The sequence below is a fragment of the Syngnathus typhle genome, linkage group LG2 (assembly GCF_033458585.1).
Source record: "Syngnathus typhle isolate RoL2023-S1 ecotype Sweden linkage group LG2, RoL_Styp_1.0, whole genome shotgun sequence".
Lineage (NCBI taxonomy): Eukaryota > Metazoa > Chordata > Actinopteri > Syngnathiformes > Syngnathidae > Syngnathus > Syngnathus typhle.
Window position 1 is genome coordinate 2903808 of NC_083739.1, and position 16021 is coordinate 2919828.

The 16021-nt window shown below is 44.2% G+C and overlaps 1 protein-coding gene across 1 annotated transcript; it reads right to left on the reverse strand.

The window, feature by feature from the left end:
• Positions 1 to 1503: 1503 nt before the first annotated feature.
• LOC133149837 (neural cell adhesion molecule 2-like) lies at positions 1504 to 15590 on the reverse strand. Its single transcript, XM_061272008.1, has 9 exons — positions 15428 to 15590; positions 10503 to 10577; positions 9896 to 10102; positions 7877 to 8032; positions 6027 to 6266; positions 5383 to 5504; positions 5112 to 5286; positions 4333 to 4531; positions 1504 to 1793 (listed from the first exon to the last, which is right to left on the reverse strand). Exons 1-9 carry the CDS (start codon positions 15477 to 15479, stop codon positions 1679 to 1681), a joined length of 1341 nt encoding a protein of 446 aa, XP_061127992.1. The 5' UTR covers positions 15480 to 15590; the 3' UTR covers positions 1504 to 1678.
• Positions 15591 to 16021: the final 431 nt, after the last annotated feature.

Sequence of the window (16021 nt, forward strand, 5' to 3'; positions counted from 1 at the left end):
CATTTTTGTCATTGGGTTAGGGACACCATAATCATGATGGAACAGGCTCCACGCAACATGCAGGACTCCATTCAAACCCTTTCCACCATTTGCGCTCGAAGATTCTTTTTAGAATCTGACAAAGTCAAGTGGTTCACAAAAACAAGACAAATATCTTCTGCTCTTCTCAAAGTCAAAGTCAAAGTCAGCTTTATTGTCAATCTCTCCACATGTCACAACACACAAAGAGACCGAAATTACGTTTTTCTCTATCCCACGGTGACGAGACACATAACACGATAGTACGCGACACAATATAAAAACAAGAAGGCAAAAATTCAAACAATCAATAGTAAGAGTGATGAATAAATAATAAATAAACAGATAACACAATAAATAACGGAGCCAGCAAGCATAGCGCAAAAGTAAAAAACATCATAAACAAAAAGGCACAAACAATAAATAAGAGTAATAACAAATAATAAATAATAAGAGCCAGTGTGCATTCAGACAGTTCAGACAGTAAAAGTACAGGACGCTACGCAGAACGGGGGAGCGAGTTCAGGATCCTAACAGCTTGGAGTATGAAGCTGTTTGAGAGTCTGGAGGTGCGGGAGCGCAGGCTTCTGTACCTCTTCCCAGAGGGCAGAAGCTCGAACAAAGAGTGAGCGGGGTGACTCGCATCACTCACAATCGTGGTCGCCTTGCGGGTGAGATGGGAGGTGTAAATGTCCTTCAAGGAGGGGAGCGAAGCACCAGCAATCTTACCAGCAATCAAAACAAAACAAAACAAACAAAACAATCAAAAGTTGGACGAGCACTAAGCTTTGGACCAAATACAACATGACAAAAGAAGAATCTGCCTTTTGCAAAAGAAAAAAAAAGTCACATCTTTTATAGTGTTTTTACATAAAAGCTCTGCAAAATATTTTTTTCTTCTCACCTATGTACAACACGTGACAATGCCAGCGAGCAAAAGGAGAAAGGGGGGGGGGACTTTGAGGAGACATCAAAGGCGCATAGAGATCAAGGTAAATGTTGACGATTGGTCGGTTGGTTCCCTCCGACAAAGCGCTCGCTCGGATCGATCAAAACGTTCACAGTTCAAGCTCACGGGAGGAGACCGAAATAGCAAAAACATCCATTGCGTAATGACAGATGACAACAGTGGCAGCAATACTCAGCGTCAACACTTTAGAAAAAGACTTTTGAAAACAACTCAACCCACATATGCTACTTGCCACGACATCATTCTTTTTTGTCTTTTTTATTTTACGAGTCCCTTTTTGTTTGTTCTCTGGCAACACAGAATGAAACGATTCTTTCCCCCTGTTCTGTAGAAAATAGTTTGTCCATACTGAAGCTTGCCCAATCACGCCAGGGAAACTAAGAAGGTTGACATCATCGGCGTATCGTTGAGCTTCTCTTGCTAGAATGGCCCGCAAGCGTGATGATGCTGAGCGAGAGAGAGCTCAGCGGGGGAGCAATGACTCAACTGTGAATACTTTTGATATGAAAAGGAGGGGGGGGGGGGGGGTCAAATAAAAGCATCATAACCGGACACAACAAAACAAGAAATATACAATCATTTTTCCTTCCATCGCAGTATGTTTGTTAGGGTTTTGGTCTGGTGATCCGAATTTTCTTGCGGGAAAGCTGCTGCCGCCGCCGCCGCCGCCGCCCCCCCTCCCCATCCCTTCTATGCTTTGTTGTCGTCCGGCTTGGGGTGGATGCGGCGGTCGCCCTGCAGTTTGATTTCAATCGTATCCGGCTTGAGAGACTCTTTGCCAATTTCTTCCTTCATCGGCAGTTTCCTGCAATTTTCAGAGCACAGCGTGCATGTGAGAGAGAGAGAGAGAGAGAGAGAGAGAGAGAGAGCGAGAGAGAGAGAGAGAGAGAGAGCGAGAGAGCGAGAGAGAGAGCGAGAGAGAGAGAAAAAGCGCCGGCCGGTGAGCAAATAACTACGGCGGAGATGATCGGAGCAGGCAAGGAGGATGTCCATGAGACGTGGGTCACAGAACGGAAGGACTCGAATGAAAAGGCAGCAGTGATGGAAGCTTGCGAGAAATATTTGCATTCATTCTTTGGACGGACGGAGCTGTCAGTCATCATGGCCATCACGTGCGAATGCGGAGCTAGCCTGAACTTTTCGCTAGCTTTCCCAAGCCCAACGCCAACGCTTCAATGAAGGTCACTGTCTAAAAGAAATTGATACGTGGATCAACCGACACTTCCTTCCACTCAATCCAAACACGACAGTTTCAGTTGGAATCCACACACTTGGAATGCTTCCTTATTTCCACTTTCTGCCTCAGGTCGCTCATGTGACAATACCAACAAGCTCAAACAAACGCGGAAACAGAAAACCATCACGATAGCGGCGCCAACGCTCCAGGCGAAAGCGCCACAAAAAACGACCACTTGAGACTCTGCCTCCCTTGAAATCGAATATTGAGCGCCGCCGCCGCCGCCGCGCGTCTAGGCGGATCCTTTAGCTTAGCGGTTAGCATTCTGCGCTCCAAGCCAGAGATGTCGGGAGAATGGTTTTCTCCCGCAAGTGTGAGATGATAGGGTCTTTTCTAAATCTTCTCAAATTCTTTCGATGAAGACAGCGAAAGCAAGACGCCTTTGTGTACTGCTGTCAGTAAGCTGATTCCCGCTTGATATCCAGCCTCAAGAAGGATTTGTTCAGGAAATGGGATCATTTTTCTCCAAATCGCACTATTTACTTGATGATCAGTGTGAATGATTCAATCTTTGCTCTATTCACACAGTAACTGGTAACTGGTCACTTCAACGGTCAAATCATTGTAATCGATTTCAAAAAGCCTCGTGTGAGTACGCGGAGAGACTGACTAGCTTTGGCCCACCGAATGAGCCCAAAGACGAGGCACAAGCGACAGAAACATCCAGCGTCCTTTTATGATGCAAATCCATTGAAATGGGACACAAATTCCCTCGCAACAAGACAAGTGAGATTATAGGAGAGTGAAATCCAGCCAAATAAGCACAATAAGTGCTTGATTGGAGGACGTTAAGCAATTTCATGTTTCATGAGCTCATGCAAACCCAGATTGGACTAGCGCCGGCACCTTTGCGACCATGCTTTGCATGGATTCATTCGGGATGAATCCGGCGGCATATTGACATCCCTCAATCAAGTTGGGCCAGAACGACTGATAACGCCGCTTAGCTGCTTATTACGTACGTTGTCACTGTAACAAGCCCAAAGCGGAAACACAAGCTTAAGTGCCATTTGGTAGTGGTTGCATGAAGCTACACTGAAAACATGTTTATTTCCTCAAGTGGTTGCGCAAAATCAAATCATCTAAATCCAGAAATACTTTTCAAGTACCGTCATTTTCGGACTATAAGTCGCACCGGAGTATAAATCGCACCAGCCATAAAATGCCCAAAAAAGTGAAAAAAAAAAAACCCATATATATGTATATAAGTTGCTCCTGACTATAAGTCGCCCCCCCCCCCCCCAAACTATGAGAAAAAACGCGATTTATAGTCCGAAAATTACGGTAGATGTCTAGTGTATTCGATCAGGGATTGTCAACAGGGCAAATTGGAAAATGAGGAAGATTCTCAAAGTCAAATGGATTTTCCAATTCATTTTGGGCCTCATTTACCCATCCAAATGGAGTTGAATTTTCCCGAAATAGACCTGCAGATGCAAATAAATGGCCTGCATCCAACCTTGGGTGGAAAATAAAGGCATATTCCACCCAAAGCCCTTGCTTCGTGCTTATAATAGTGGTCCCTTGTTTGAGATGATAGTCGAAGATTTCATTTGACCTCTCGATGAACCAAATTTCAATCAAGCCATCAAAAACTTTTTTTCCGTGTACTGCTGCAACCTAATTTCATGTCCATGAAATGAGGAAGTGAATGACAAGCTGAATTTGTGTTTGACGTGCACAATTCCAACTGTGTTTGAATCATGAACGCTTCAATGGATTGCGGTCAAATACGGAGACAACCACTTGATCCGTGTGAACGTCTACATGCAAACGAGACACGCAGGATGAGATGTTTGTGAAGGAGACATTATCGGAGACATACTGTGGTTGAAAAGGTGGTCGGGCTGCTGTTGTAGGTGCACCTAGACGGCAAAGAGAAGGTTTCTTTTCTCATTCTCCAATAAAAAGCTAGCCAGATTTGAGTCTTTCACGGGTTTGGTTTAACTTTTGCCACACAGGTCACTCAACACGTGTGCACATTAGCTTGAAAAAAAAAATAATAATAATGTAGTCGTGACCCAAAGGCCGTGACACCCACAGCAGATGCTCCCTGGGCAAGCATGAAAGTCATTCATGTTGACATTGACAAGAAAAGGACACTCACAGGTAGGCGGCCTTGCCCTCTTCCATTTCTTTGCCGCCGGTGGCTGTCTTTTTGCTGCGCAGCTTGCGCGTGATGCACATCAGCAGACCACAGTGGCACAGGAAGAAGCAGCTGACATCCACAAGGACAAGAAGCAGGAGGAGCGCTCCCAGGCCCAGGCCCACCACCGCCCCGAGGCTCAGCCCGTTGAAGAGGGATTCTGCTCACACAGAAGAAGAGGTCCAGTGATGACCATTTAGCTGAGCTTTGCAAATTCATTCGTTCAGTCATGGCAGTCGCAGCGCCAGCACCTTTCGAAACTGAAAAGAAAACTAATAACAAACACTTGAGAGCACTGTGGGTTAGGTATGTTGCTCCCGCACACAGAAATAGCTCTTGAAAAAATTGTACTATTAAAAAAAGAATCAAAAGGAACTGTTAGGATGGGATTAGCCAAGTCAAAGGTATTTTCTGTGATTAAATAACTCTATTTAAATTGGATATTTTTTGGACCAATGAAAAATAAAACTACTGCTTAAATTCAGATTTTTTTTTCATTAGCGCACAAACATCAAAACGACAAAACTATCAAATAAGAATGTCCAGATTGCCTCACAATATAATTGTAACTAAAACAATAATACTATTGGAAAAAAACAAAAACAGATCAAGTCACATTCAGCCATGTCACATGAAAAACAAGTCCAATAAAATGTTAGATCTAGCAAAATCCATATTGTGTTTTTTTCCAATATGTTTGAGCCCTAATGAGAACCGTCCCTCCCTTAAAATGCGCTTACCTGTGATTTCCGGTTTCTGTGGCATGAAGAACTGATAGAAGGTGGGCTCCGACAAGCCTTTAACATTGCGGGCCGTAATCTCCACCTCGTATCGGGTGTTCCACTGCAGCGGCTGCAAAGTGGCAAAGTCATTGGAGCCCGGAACCAGCTTGGTCATCCATTGCTCTTCTTTATCCTGCAATCGAGTCAGATGGATGGATGGATGGATGGATGGATGGATGGATGGATGAGAGGTTTGTGATCACAACGGACAACCTTTGTTGTCACTCACTGTCTTGTACTTGACGATATATTCCACGATGGGCATGCCGCCATCATCCTGCTTGACCAAGCCCAGCTTGTAGGCTTTGCCCAGTCCTCTCTGCCCGTGGACTGCTGGTGGGCTCGGTTCTCCTGACAAATGGAGCCTTTTGAATTTCTAATGATATTCCATTCCATTCATTCCAATGCTATTGACTGATTAACGTATCAGAAGAGTAAGTCATAGTTTTATGGCACAACTACAACGCCTTGCATTTATATTGACACAGGCTCGGAAAGAAGATCAGCACCCAAATGGGAATGTGTGAACGAATGAATAATGCAATTATTGTGTCTGGAAAAGCACTATACCCATTTTTTTTTTTTGGGACACTCCCAAGCTAGTGGGTGTTGTTGAATTGCCTCTATTCTTAAGGGTGAAATGGCACCATTTAAAGGCAGTCGATAAGATAAAATGATCCGTAGAAAACAACAAAGCAGGTGACTGACTACTCCATCTCTTAGTTAATGTAAATGAAACCACCGCGCCTGAGGGAAAACAACCTGTCCCAAACAGAAGGCCTACTGTGCCTTGAACACAATGAACTGACTGAAATCAATAAGGACTAAGGAATCCTGAATTCCATCAAGAAATATGCCAAATGAGAGACTTACGGACGGGTAAAGTCTGGAAAGTCTCCATGTGACTGAACTCGCCCTGACCCATCTCATTGACGGCCGCCACTCGAACCTCGTACGTCGTATTGGGCTCCAGGCCGCTCAGCACCACCGTCGCTGGTGAGACAGAAAGCCATGGATCACAGGGCCAGCGCAAACAGGAGCGTACAACTTTTCCTGTTGAGAACAAGTTGCCTCTCTCATAAATATTTCTTTCTTTATTTACCAGCTTGATTGGGATTCACTCAATTGCTCAATACCTGCTCATTTGTTGCTCATCTCCCGGCGCGCGTACCGCATATTAAAAATGGAGTGTAAACACAGAGGACCTCAAGATCAGCACCCAATTTTTATGAATTCTAAAAAAATTTTTTTTTATTTATTTTTTAAGTCCCAATGATCGTCACACACGCAGGGAGGCAATGGGTCCCATTTTTATAGTCTTTGGTATGGTCTTAACTAGGCTGGATGTCATTTTTTTTGTTGGCGTTGATTTCTCCGACTGCCCGTAAACGCACCACCGCGCTCCGTGCGCGCACGGGAAAGAGGCGGCTCTGTATGGGAGAGACGTTGAAGAGGAATAAAAACACCCTTGGAAACCAAAACTTGCCCCTCGTCGTGACTCGGAGCCGCAACAAATGTTTCGGATTTGTGTAGGGTACATTGTGACAGACAGCAAACAAGCAGGTGATGGAGCAAGCCTTGTCTGATACGAGAGCATTGCGCTCGTATGGAGCGTGTTTGAAGTGAACAGCAGAGACGAAAGGAACAAGGCAAAGTGTTGTGAAATAAAATATGACCGACCTGTAATACGCATTTTGTTATTTGCTGATTGAAACTGCTAATTAAACTGTGAATTGAAACTAATAGGTGGAGAACTGAACTCTCGTTCTTTATATAACTGACGTGTCTTGCGCAACCGTTCTGCGCATCTGTAATGGCGGCCTCCGTATGACGTCCGGTCCGCGATGGAGATTAAAAAACAAACAATATTTGACAATAACACACCATCAAGGATTGCACCATCGCATCAAACGATGTGTCGTCAATTATGAATTTTACTAAGTGTGTTGGGCAGGATGGCTGAATGCGTTGCGCGATTGACAACAAACAAGAAGAAAGGTGATTTCAAGTTTTATTTCGAGGGAGATTTGTCATGTCTCGTCCCCAGTTTTGCTATGTGTTGCCATAGTTTCTGTTCGCGTCGCGTCGCCCCTCTCTTCCTGTGTCACCTCAATCGATGTAACGTGTTTTTTATTTAAGTCCTGTCTGCCCCTCGCTCACCGTCGGATCATTGCATGTGTTACTGTCATGATGTGGTTTATGTTCCTGTCTTTGGTAATGTCACCCTGTCTTTTTGTTCCACGACTTTGTCGGTCAGTCCTGTTGTTGGATTTGTTGTACCATGACTTTCTTAAAAAAATAAAAAATAAAAAAAAAATTTAAAAAAAAGAAATTAATTTTTTTGTACCCATGTATAATGCGCACCCCGGATTTTAGGACAATAAATTAGTTAAATTTTGCGCACTATACACGGAAAAAACTGTATTTGTGGTCTCTGAAAGAAGAGAAACTAATAGAAGAAATACTACATTCAACTGGACCAGCTTATTCATCCGCTTTTCATTCTGTGAATCGGGGGAAAGAAAAAAAAAACTTTTCAAAAACAAGGCAGGGGAAAAAATTGACAGACAAGAGAAGCCTGAGAAGCTTGTTTAACAAAATGACAAAAGAAGATTGTCAGTCAATCTTTGGCAGATCAAATGGACACAGATTCTTTCTTTCTTTCTTTCTTTCTTTCTTTCTTTCTTTCTTTCTTTCTTTCTTTCTTTCTTTCTTTCTTTCTGATTTCCACTTACTGTGGCGTTCCTCAGTGATCTCCCTCCCCTGGTAGGACCACACGACCTGCGGCACCGGCGAGCTGATGACATCACACAGCACCTCCGCCGTATCACCGTAGCGGAATTCCTGCGGCGACTGGATGTCTCGAAAAGTCAGCCTCTCTGCGAGATCAAACAAGATTGTCGACTTTTTTGCCCGAGTGGCAACGTTCGTTACACACTCAAGTATTTACTTATCGTGCAAAAGTTTGCTTTGTTTTCAGTCCAAATAAATACCAGTCTGCATTATTCACCTTGGACATTTTGGACATTTGTGTGGTTGATGTGTGCTTTTCCACTCCCTCAAATGAAATGCAAGCTAATCCCATTACCGCTGACTTTGTCGGCCAAAATGACAAAATAAATGGAAAGTGCAGCAAGCACACTGCCAATCACGTAAAGGGAAATGTACTTTCGGCAGTTTGCAAACACATTTGATTAAGGCTGCGTTAGACACATATAATCATATCAATATAATTTTTAGTAGTAGTGTGGTCGCTTAATAAGTGGAAAGGAATGTGCAGGCTACATGAATTTGTTTTCTTCAAAGTATTGTGGAACAGGAGGTCCAGAAAGGAAGCATATCTCAAGGCCGATGGGAACGCGAAAAACAACTTGTCTTTGTGGTCCAGACACCTGTGCTGAGCAGGGGAAAACCCAAACGAGGAGGAGATGACCATCGACCAATCACCACACAATTTTTTGCATGTTTGAATATTCATATTGTGTTTCTTTAAAACTGGGCAACCCGGAAGAATGTGTCGTCTTTTCTGGTCACGAAGGCACACGAGTTTTTGTGTTAAGGACCCAAGACCCAGGCGCCTGTATTAGCTTGCTTTGACAAGATTAAACAATTGGTAAATTCGGTCTGATTGATCTACTGGTCTTCTCTTTGACAGAACGAACTCGCAAAATTGTTAGGTGCGCCAGTGTGTGGATTAGAACATAGCAATTCTTGTGTTAAGTGTTGATCACAATTTGGAGTCAGATCAATATCTAAAATCCATATCCTAACACAGTGCATATGACAGAGCAGACGCCTGCCTCCTTAAATAACAGCAATTACAATCAACAGTTCAAAAAAGAATCGGAGGACATTTTGGTGAGAAAATAGTGGGGTTGGGAGATTATGGAAAAAAAATAATCACACTTCTTTTGATGATCAAAATCACAATGACTAAAAAATATTTGTATTTCTTGACCTGTCAATGCATAGTGCCTACATTGTCATTCATCCAATGTCCTTTCCTCCTTGTACATTGGACATCTTGAGCACTGTGTTCTTTTTGTCAAGCACAAAATGATCTTGTGTATTTGAGTTCTCTATGTCCACTTTTATTGCATTGCATCTTTGCACACGTTCAAAACGGCAAATAAGCATCCCCTTTAATTCTGTACTCTTTTGATTTGATTTTGCTCTCCTGTCTTTATTTTCACAAGTCTCGCGACGGACGTCTTGGGCTAACCTCTGGAAGATTTTGTGCAAATGAGTGCTAGCAAAACAAGAATTCGAGAAGCTTACTTGGCCATCACAAAAGGCAACCGCTGACTTACAGTACATGAAACATGGATGCTATCACTCTTGAGAGCAATCCTACTGCAATTCTGAGTTTGTTTTAACCATGCCATCCTCACAATGGAATTGTCTGTGTAAATACTGAACAACAAACGCTCCGCGTCCCCCCCCCCTTCCTTTGTGCCTCATAACATTGGGTTTTATCCTTGCTGGGTCAGCAAGGAAGGCTGGCCTCAGTGGCATATCCCTCCCTCATCATGCCTGGCAGGATCAGAGTCCCATGGCGTGGCTCCAAGTCATTCGACTTTAATTACAAGACAAAGAGGGAACATAGACACCCATAATCCTACACATGGACATAAAACGGTTTCCGAATCACCCAATGATGCGGATTCATTGAGCTGCGACGTGATTATTAGCTCGCGTGGCACGCTCGGAGCAGTAAATAGAGAAAGGTGTGTGGAGCTTACGGTAAATCTCCAGCACCACTGATGCCTCCGCCATGCGACCACTGGCTTCAGTGGCCCGGCAGCGGTAGATGCCGGCGTCCTCCACAATGGCGTTGTAGATTATGAGCCGGGATCGCGATGCCTCCGTGTGAAACGCCATTCGCTTGGAGGCCACGATGCGCTCGCCCTGAGGATTGTACCACTCCAGCCTCACCGGCTCGCCAATGGCTGCAAAAAAGCAAAAGTCGGAACGGCGTCAAGATGGCTACAAGATGATGATTAGACGGCGACCATTCTACTGTATGTATGTCCTTTGTCCAACTGGCGGAAGTAACATACAAGGCGTTGGTTGAATCCATGTCACATGGTTTCTGGATCCCAAATTGTTTCCACCATTGTGCCAATGCCTTGCATTTTGGGGTCTCCTGGTGGCGAAGAAGGTGGTGGTGGTGGTGGTGGTCATGCACCACACGTTCTATATTAATGTCACTCACCATATGGGGAGCATGGAGCTGCTGTTTACTGTCATTAAAAGAACAAACAGTCCCCCCACTGTGCCGATACAACCAGTCTCCAAACATATGATGCATGGAAACACACACACACACACAGCAGTGGCGTTTTCTACCTGAGCAGATGAAGAACTTGGAGTCTCCAACACTTAACTCCCCCTTGCTCAAAGAAATGGAAACCTGGAGGATAGCTGTGACAAACAGACAGAGAAAAGAAGAGGGGGTGGGGGGGACGGAAATACTTAGTTACGGCTGAGCTGATCATATGTTGTATAACAGTTTAACACATTTGCCGAGAACGATTTTCCAGCGGGAATGCAAACCTTCAAGGGTTTTCGAGTCATCCGTTAGCCTTCTAACCCAATTAGCAGGAAGTTAGCAATGCTATTACTTTTCAAAAGACTTAAACGACAACCTTGAGATGCTTGAATAAGACAAAGACAGCCTTTGTGGGACTGACTGAGTGACTGAGTGCAGCCGCTACAAGCTTCTTTGCCGACGCAATGCATTTTGGGAGGTTTCCTTCAACTGGGTTAATAAACTATTCTGGTAAAAAAAAAAAAAGAAAAAAAAAGGTAACAAACGCTGAGCTTGTGTCCAACACAGCGGTCAACAATGTGCATTATGAAGAGACTAACGATCAATGAAGAAAAAACGAATCCCCCACATTTCATCCAAGTTTCTGAAAAAGTCGTCTCCATGATCATCTTTCAAGCTATCATGGCCGTCCGTGCATCAAACATACTCTCACCAAAATTTGACTTTGACTACATTGTGCTGGATGAGCTGACCCCGCTGAGTACGACAGCTCCTAGTGGGGCCGAATAAAGCTGCTCCACGCTCTGTTGCCACAAGTATGTTTTCAACACAAAGACACCCTGGCAAAACTCAAGCAAATATATCTCTCGCGTTTTTTTCGAAGAGTGAAGGAAAAAGCGGGCCGATGGCGTTGCTCCCTCCCAGCCTCCCTCCCCTCGAAGATTTCACTGTTATCAACTCTCTTTTTATGTTGGAATTTGTGGCTCGCTCATCACAGCAGCTGAGTGTGCAATTCATGCAGTCGGTTAATGAATGAAATGAGCCTGGAGGTCGGAATCTATGAAAGTTCATCATCCTGCGAGGCGTCTGGAGTGGGAATGAAACTTTCTTATTTCTCCTGTTTAATTTGTTGAATGACTGAAATGAAAACCCTACGAGCGTTATTAGCTAGAATAAATGCGGCAATATTTGGAGTCAGCGCCCAATTAATTTCAACTGTTTGCTTTCACTGCGATGACACTGTTGTTGTCATCACACGGCTTTTATCATCATTACGGAGCAAACGTTTTCCTCATTCACTAATAGCGAGTGGACGTGCAACAGAATCATAGCCGCTTTTCTTCTTACCACAACCCATGAGAGGGAATCCGAATGGGTTCGAAATGTGGAGCTCATGCCCACGCACTGCAGCCTGCATAAACTCCATGCGTTATTCCCTTAAAAAACAAATCATTTGATGCATATGAGGCAAGGTGTTTTTGTTTTGTTCACTTTCTCCGTCTGGTCGGCAAAAGCAATTGTTTTCGTCTATGGAGATTTAGGACGACAGACCAATGACATGTGTGAAAGGTTGGTGCAATACAAGCACTATTGGATAGGAAAATGTCGCTGGACATTGCCCTGGAATTTTCAAAATATGGATTTTTCTCTGTCTATTTTCATGCATGACAACGCTGCTGCACTTGGAAGTTGTTTGCCAACCTGTGCTCGCTCATAAATCACGTATCAAAGCATGCGCCTCGGTGGCTGACGCTTGTAATTAACGGCAATTTTCAAGCGACGCTACGTGCCTACTAATCCAGCAGCAGAGTGCATCACAATTTTGCTGTAAGCCTTTGAGGAGGCATCTGTCACTGTGCTCACATGCCAATTCTCATGCATGTGCTGATGGATGACACCATTGTGTGTGTGTGCGTGTGTGTGCGTGCGTGCGTGCGTGCGTGCGTGTGCACTTTGATGTTGTCAAAGGGAAGCATTTTTGTTCTTCTTGGCATGCGCACGCACAGTATACTCCATCATTACGTACATCCCCACAAAGGCTCTTATGCACTCCGTGTGTAAATTGTAGCATCCTCATTTTGCAGGCTGGAAAAAACTACGGCGTGCAGTTCTACACCGCTGCAAACATGTTGAATAACAATGACAAGACTCAGACAGGAAGCAGTGTTGTCTTCCCAACTTTTGATACAGCTTTTGTTTTGGAGCTCATTAGACTGCGCCGGTGTGCCGAATGGAATGTCGAAAAAAAATAAAAGAGAAGAAAAAAAAATCCAAGCACGCACGAGCGTTGATTTCTCCGAGTTGTATAATTGTTACTGCCCCAGTTTTACAATTAGCATTTGTTCATTATTTAAGTGGGGAACAGCTGGCTAATTGGCAAATGAGATGCTTTCAATAACGTTCACACGAGAAGGCGAATTTGATGAAGCTGAATAGAGTACGGGAAGGAATGATTGGATGGCCAAGGAATGCCTGGAAAAGGAGAACTTTAAGACAAAAGTCTCAGCCGAGTCTGTTGTTGTTGTTTTTGTCATCCATGAGCATGCAAATAAAAGTCATTTACAGTCCGGCTCTGCAAAGTCACCAAGTAGACAAAAAGGCGAATAAAAGCCAGCCCAGGTCGTTGTTGGAATAGAATGCTAAAAGCAAGTGACTCATGTCCAAATTAGAAAGGAAGGACAGAGTGTAAAACCGCCCCACTTTCCCTTTCCATCTCTGCAATGAAATAAATAATAACTAAATAACCCTCTCTGAGTTCTTCACAGAAAAAACAGGAAATAAATAACTCTCTCTGGGTTCTTCATAGAAAAAAAAGCCATGGAACATTAACTTTCTGTTGTGCCATGCACAATGTTAACAGATAAAAGTTCAGCTCAGTTGTCAGAGCAGAATCTCTCTGACACATATGAGCAGTCTCTTTAAGTTCTTGTGTTCCATCCTTATAATCCTTTTGTAGGTTCCAGTAGGCTTGTAGACACGTAAACATGCATCCTGCAGGTGCATCTTAGCTGAATCGGAGCTGGTGTTTCGACACCAGGGGTCTCAAAGTCCACTCCTCGGGGGGTGGGGGGGCGCATTCCTACATGTTTTCCAAGTTTCCCTCGTTCAACACACCTGATTCAATGATCAGGCTCCTGCAGAACGTGAGGATGAACTGATCGTTTGAATCTTCTACTTTTCGCCACCAATGTGGCTCGAAGAGGTTTCTTGTTTCCATAGAAACTGGGTCAACTCCCACATATTCAGGTGTCGACAGACACTTTGGGAGGAATCCATCAAACGCGTCGGACTAACTACGGGCACCGCAATGTGAATCGATAGCTTGGCTTTTGACTGGAAGTTGCCGGGTGTCAGTGTCACAGATGGACGCAGTTAGCATATACGTACATATGTAGGTACTTTGTCTGGCGGTGAATGTGGAGGCTGCAAGTTAAAACCGCCGCTTCACTCGGGGCAGCGGCGAAATGAATACTCTCATTTTAATCATGCCAAAGGTGAAAATCAATAGCATTCGACGCGGGCGGGGTTCCGAATGCAAATGTGTCTTTATGCTAATGCGCAGGCTATAGGTGAGCGTGTTGATTTCGTGATGGTGTTTCGTAGTTATTTCAAGAATGTGGATGAGGAAGCACAACTTCATTAGAATTCTTGTTTATAATCCGGTTCGGGTTTGCCAAGGAAAGTTAGGATGATGAGGTTATTACCTCCAAATGTCTTCTTGGCTCTGCCGTGAACAAAAACAGCTGCCAGATTTTCAGAATATTCTTGATTTTGCAGGCTATTTATTTGCATCTAGTATGTCTGGAATCTCAGCTCCATTTGTCATCATTCGGATGGCTAAATTATCCTCAAAGAAATCAAGTGCAACACTAGATAAATAAAGCAATTTCATTTTTCCAATTTGGCGGGCCACCTGCAATACCGCCCGCCACGGACCACCAGTTGACAATCCCTGATCTCATCAACAAACTTCATGATCTCTATTTAAAGACACAAGGTTTTGGTATACTGTCGATTTCTGTGCATGCGACCATTTTTCCATAATTGCCGATTATTTGGTGCTTTATTGTAATAACAGTATCGCTAGGTTGCCTACATGTTAAATGAGCCGTGAGAAAATGTTTGCTTTGCAAATAGAATACCATGACTCGGTCAGAGAGGAATATATTTGACACTATTTTCGTTGTCGTGGTTGCAGTGGCGCACCGCGTCATGCTGCTTTTTTTTTTCTTTTTCATTTGATATCCAACACAAGCAATAACAAACAAACGAACAAACAGCTCTCCGTGTGATACCGTGCGCCACCAATATTATAAAAGGGAAAACAATCACCTACCATGAAAGTCTGACCGAAGAAATGAAAATTGGACCTTTTCATTATTACAATGATCCTGACTGTGGGTGGTTATTGATGGATTTGTTAAACACAAGCTGCCAGATCCTATGTGCGTTCCCCGACCGACACTCAGTTGTGACAATCATGAGGCTGCTCATCGGATGTGCAAGCGCAGACACAGGCACCGTCTCCACTTGTGCACACACATCAATACACAAGACACAGACGCAACAATGCAGCTTGTGCAAACTTCTCAAAGGCATCACTGACTACAAGTGCAAATGCCTCACTTTGGATCGACTGGACAGAAGAAGTGGGGGGTCATGCATGCACGATTCACAATACGGAACACAAATCTTTCTTTTGCGACTTAAAGTTCCAAGTATCTGGATGTACATGTAGGACATTTCAAAGAACCTAAACAGAAAACAGTGACCAGAAAAGTGTTTTCGCTCAATAAAAAAGAAAAAAAAAAAGGCTCCCTCAACCGCCCCCTCCTTTCAAAGCCCCCTGGCTCCTGCAAAGATGTGTTGCAACTACCAAACAAGGTCCAGTCCAACAATCCAGCCCCTCTCTCCGTCCGTCCACAGCATCTCAAAACGCCCAAATAAAGTTGTGCACTAAGTCATAAAGCTCGGGTATTCCGCGCGCGCGCGCACGTTTTACCTTGGCTGCCGCACACCAACAACGCCACGAGATGCACGAGTTGGAGCATCATTGTAGAGCAGCTCCTTCGCAGCTATAGAAAGACGCCGTACAAGGAAAAAGGTCGGATCCGTTCATCCACTTCGCCTTGGACTCGGCGGGCAACTGTGGTCCACTGGTTTTTATCGACTCCCTCCCTCCCTCCCTCCCTCCCTTCCTTCCTTCCTTCCTTCCTTCCTTCCTTCCTTCCTTCCTTCCTTCCTTCCCTCCTTCCCTCCTTCCTTCCTTCCTCCGCCCCTGCCTTTACGCTCGCTCCCGCTGCCACGCTCGTTCACCGAGCTGGCGCTGGCTGCACCCTCCCTCCCTCCCTCCGCGGCAGCTTTTTGCCCAGCCAATATCTCAGTTAGCCAGAGGTGGCAAAAAAACAACAACAAGGAACGCCAGTGAAGAAAAAAAAAAACGAAGGGTGACAAGATTCTGACTTTTTTTCTCAGAATTCTGACTTTATTCTCAGAATTCTGACTTTAAAGTGGGAATTCTGACTTTAAAGTCAGATTTCTGAGAATAAAGTCAGAATTCTGAGTGTGCTGTCCTCACTCTGAAGCATCTAGTTTT

What these genes read in the sequence shown, in the direction of transcription:
- LOC133149837 (XM_061272008.1), bottom strand. Translation starts at nt 15,479, where the DNA reads ATGATGCTCCAACTCGTGCATCTCGTGGCGTTGTTGGTGTGCGGCAGC. An exon ending in GTTGGTGTGCGGCAGCCAAG is followed by an intron (nt 10,578 to 15,427) that starts GTAAAACGTGCG and finishes TGTTTGTCACAG; the next exon opens with CTATCCTCCAGGTTTCCATT. An exon ending in ATATCGTCAAGTACAAGACA is followed by an intron (nt 5,287 to 5,382) that starts GTGAGTGACAAC and finishes ACTCGATTGCAG; the next exon opens with GATAAAGAAGAGCAATGGAT.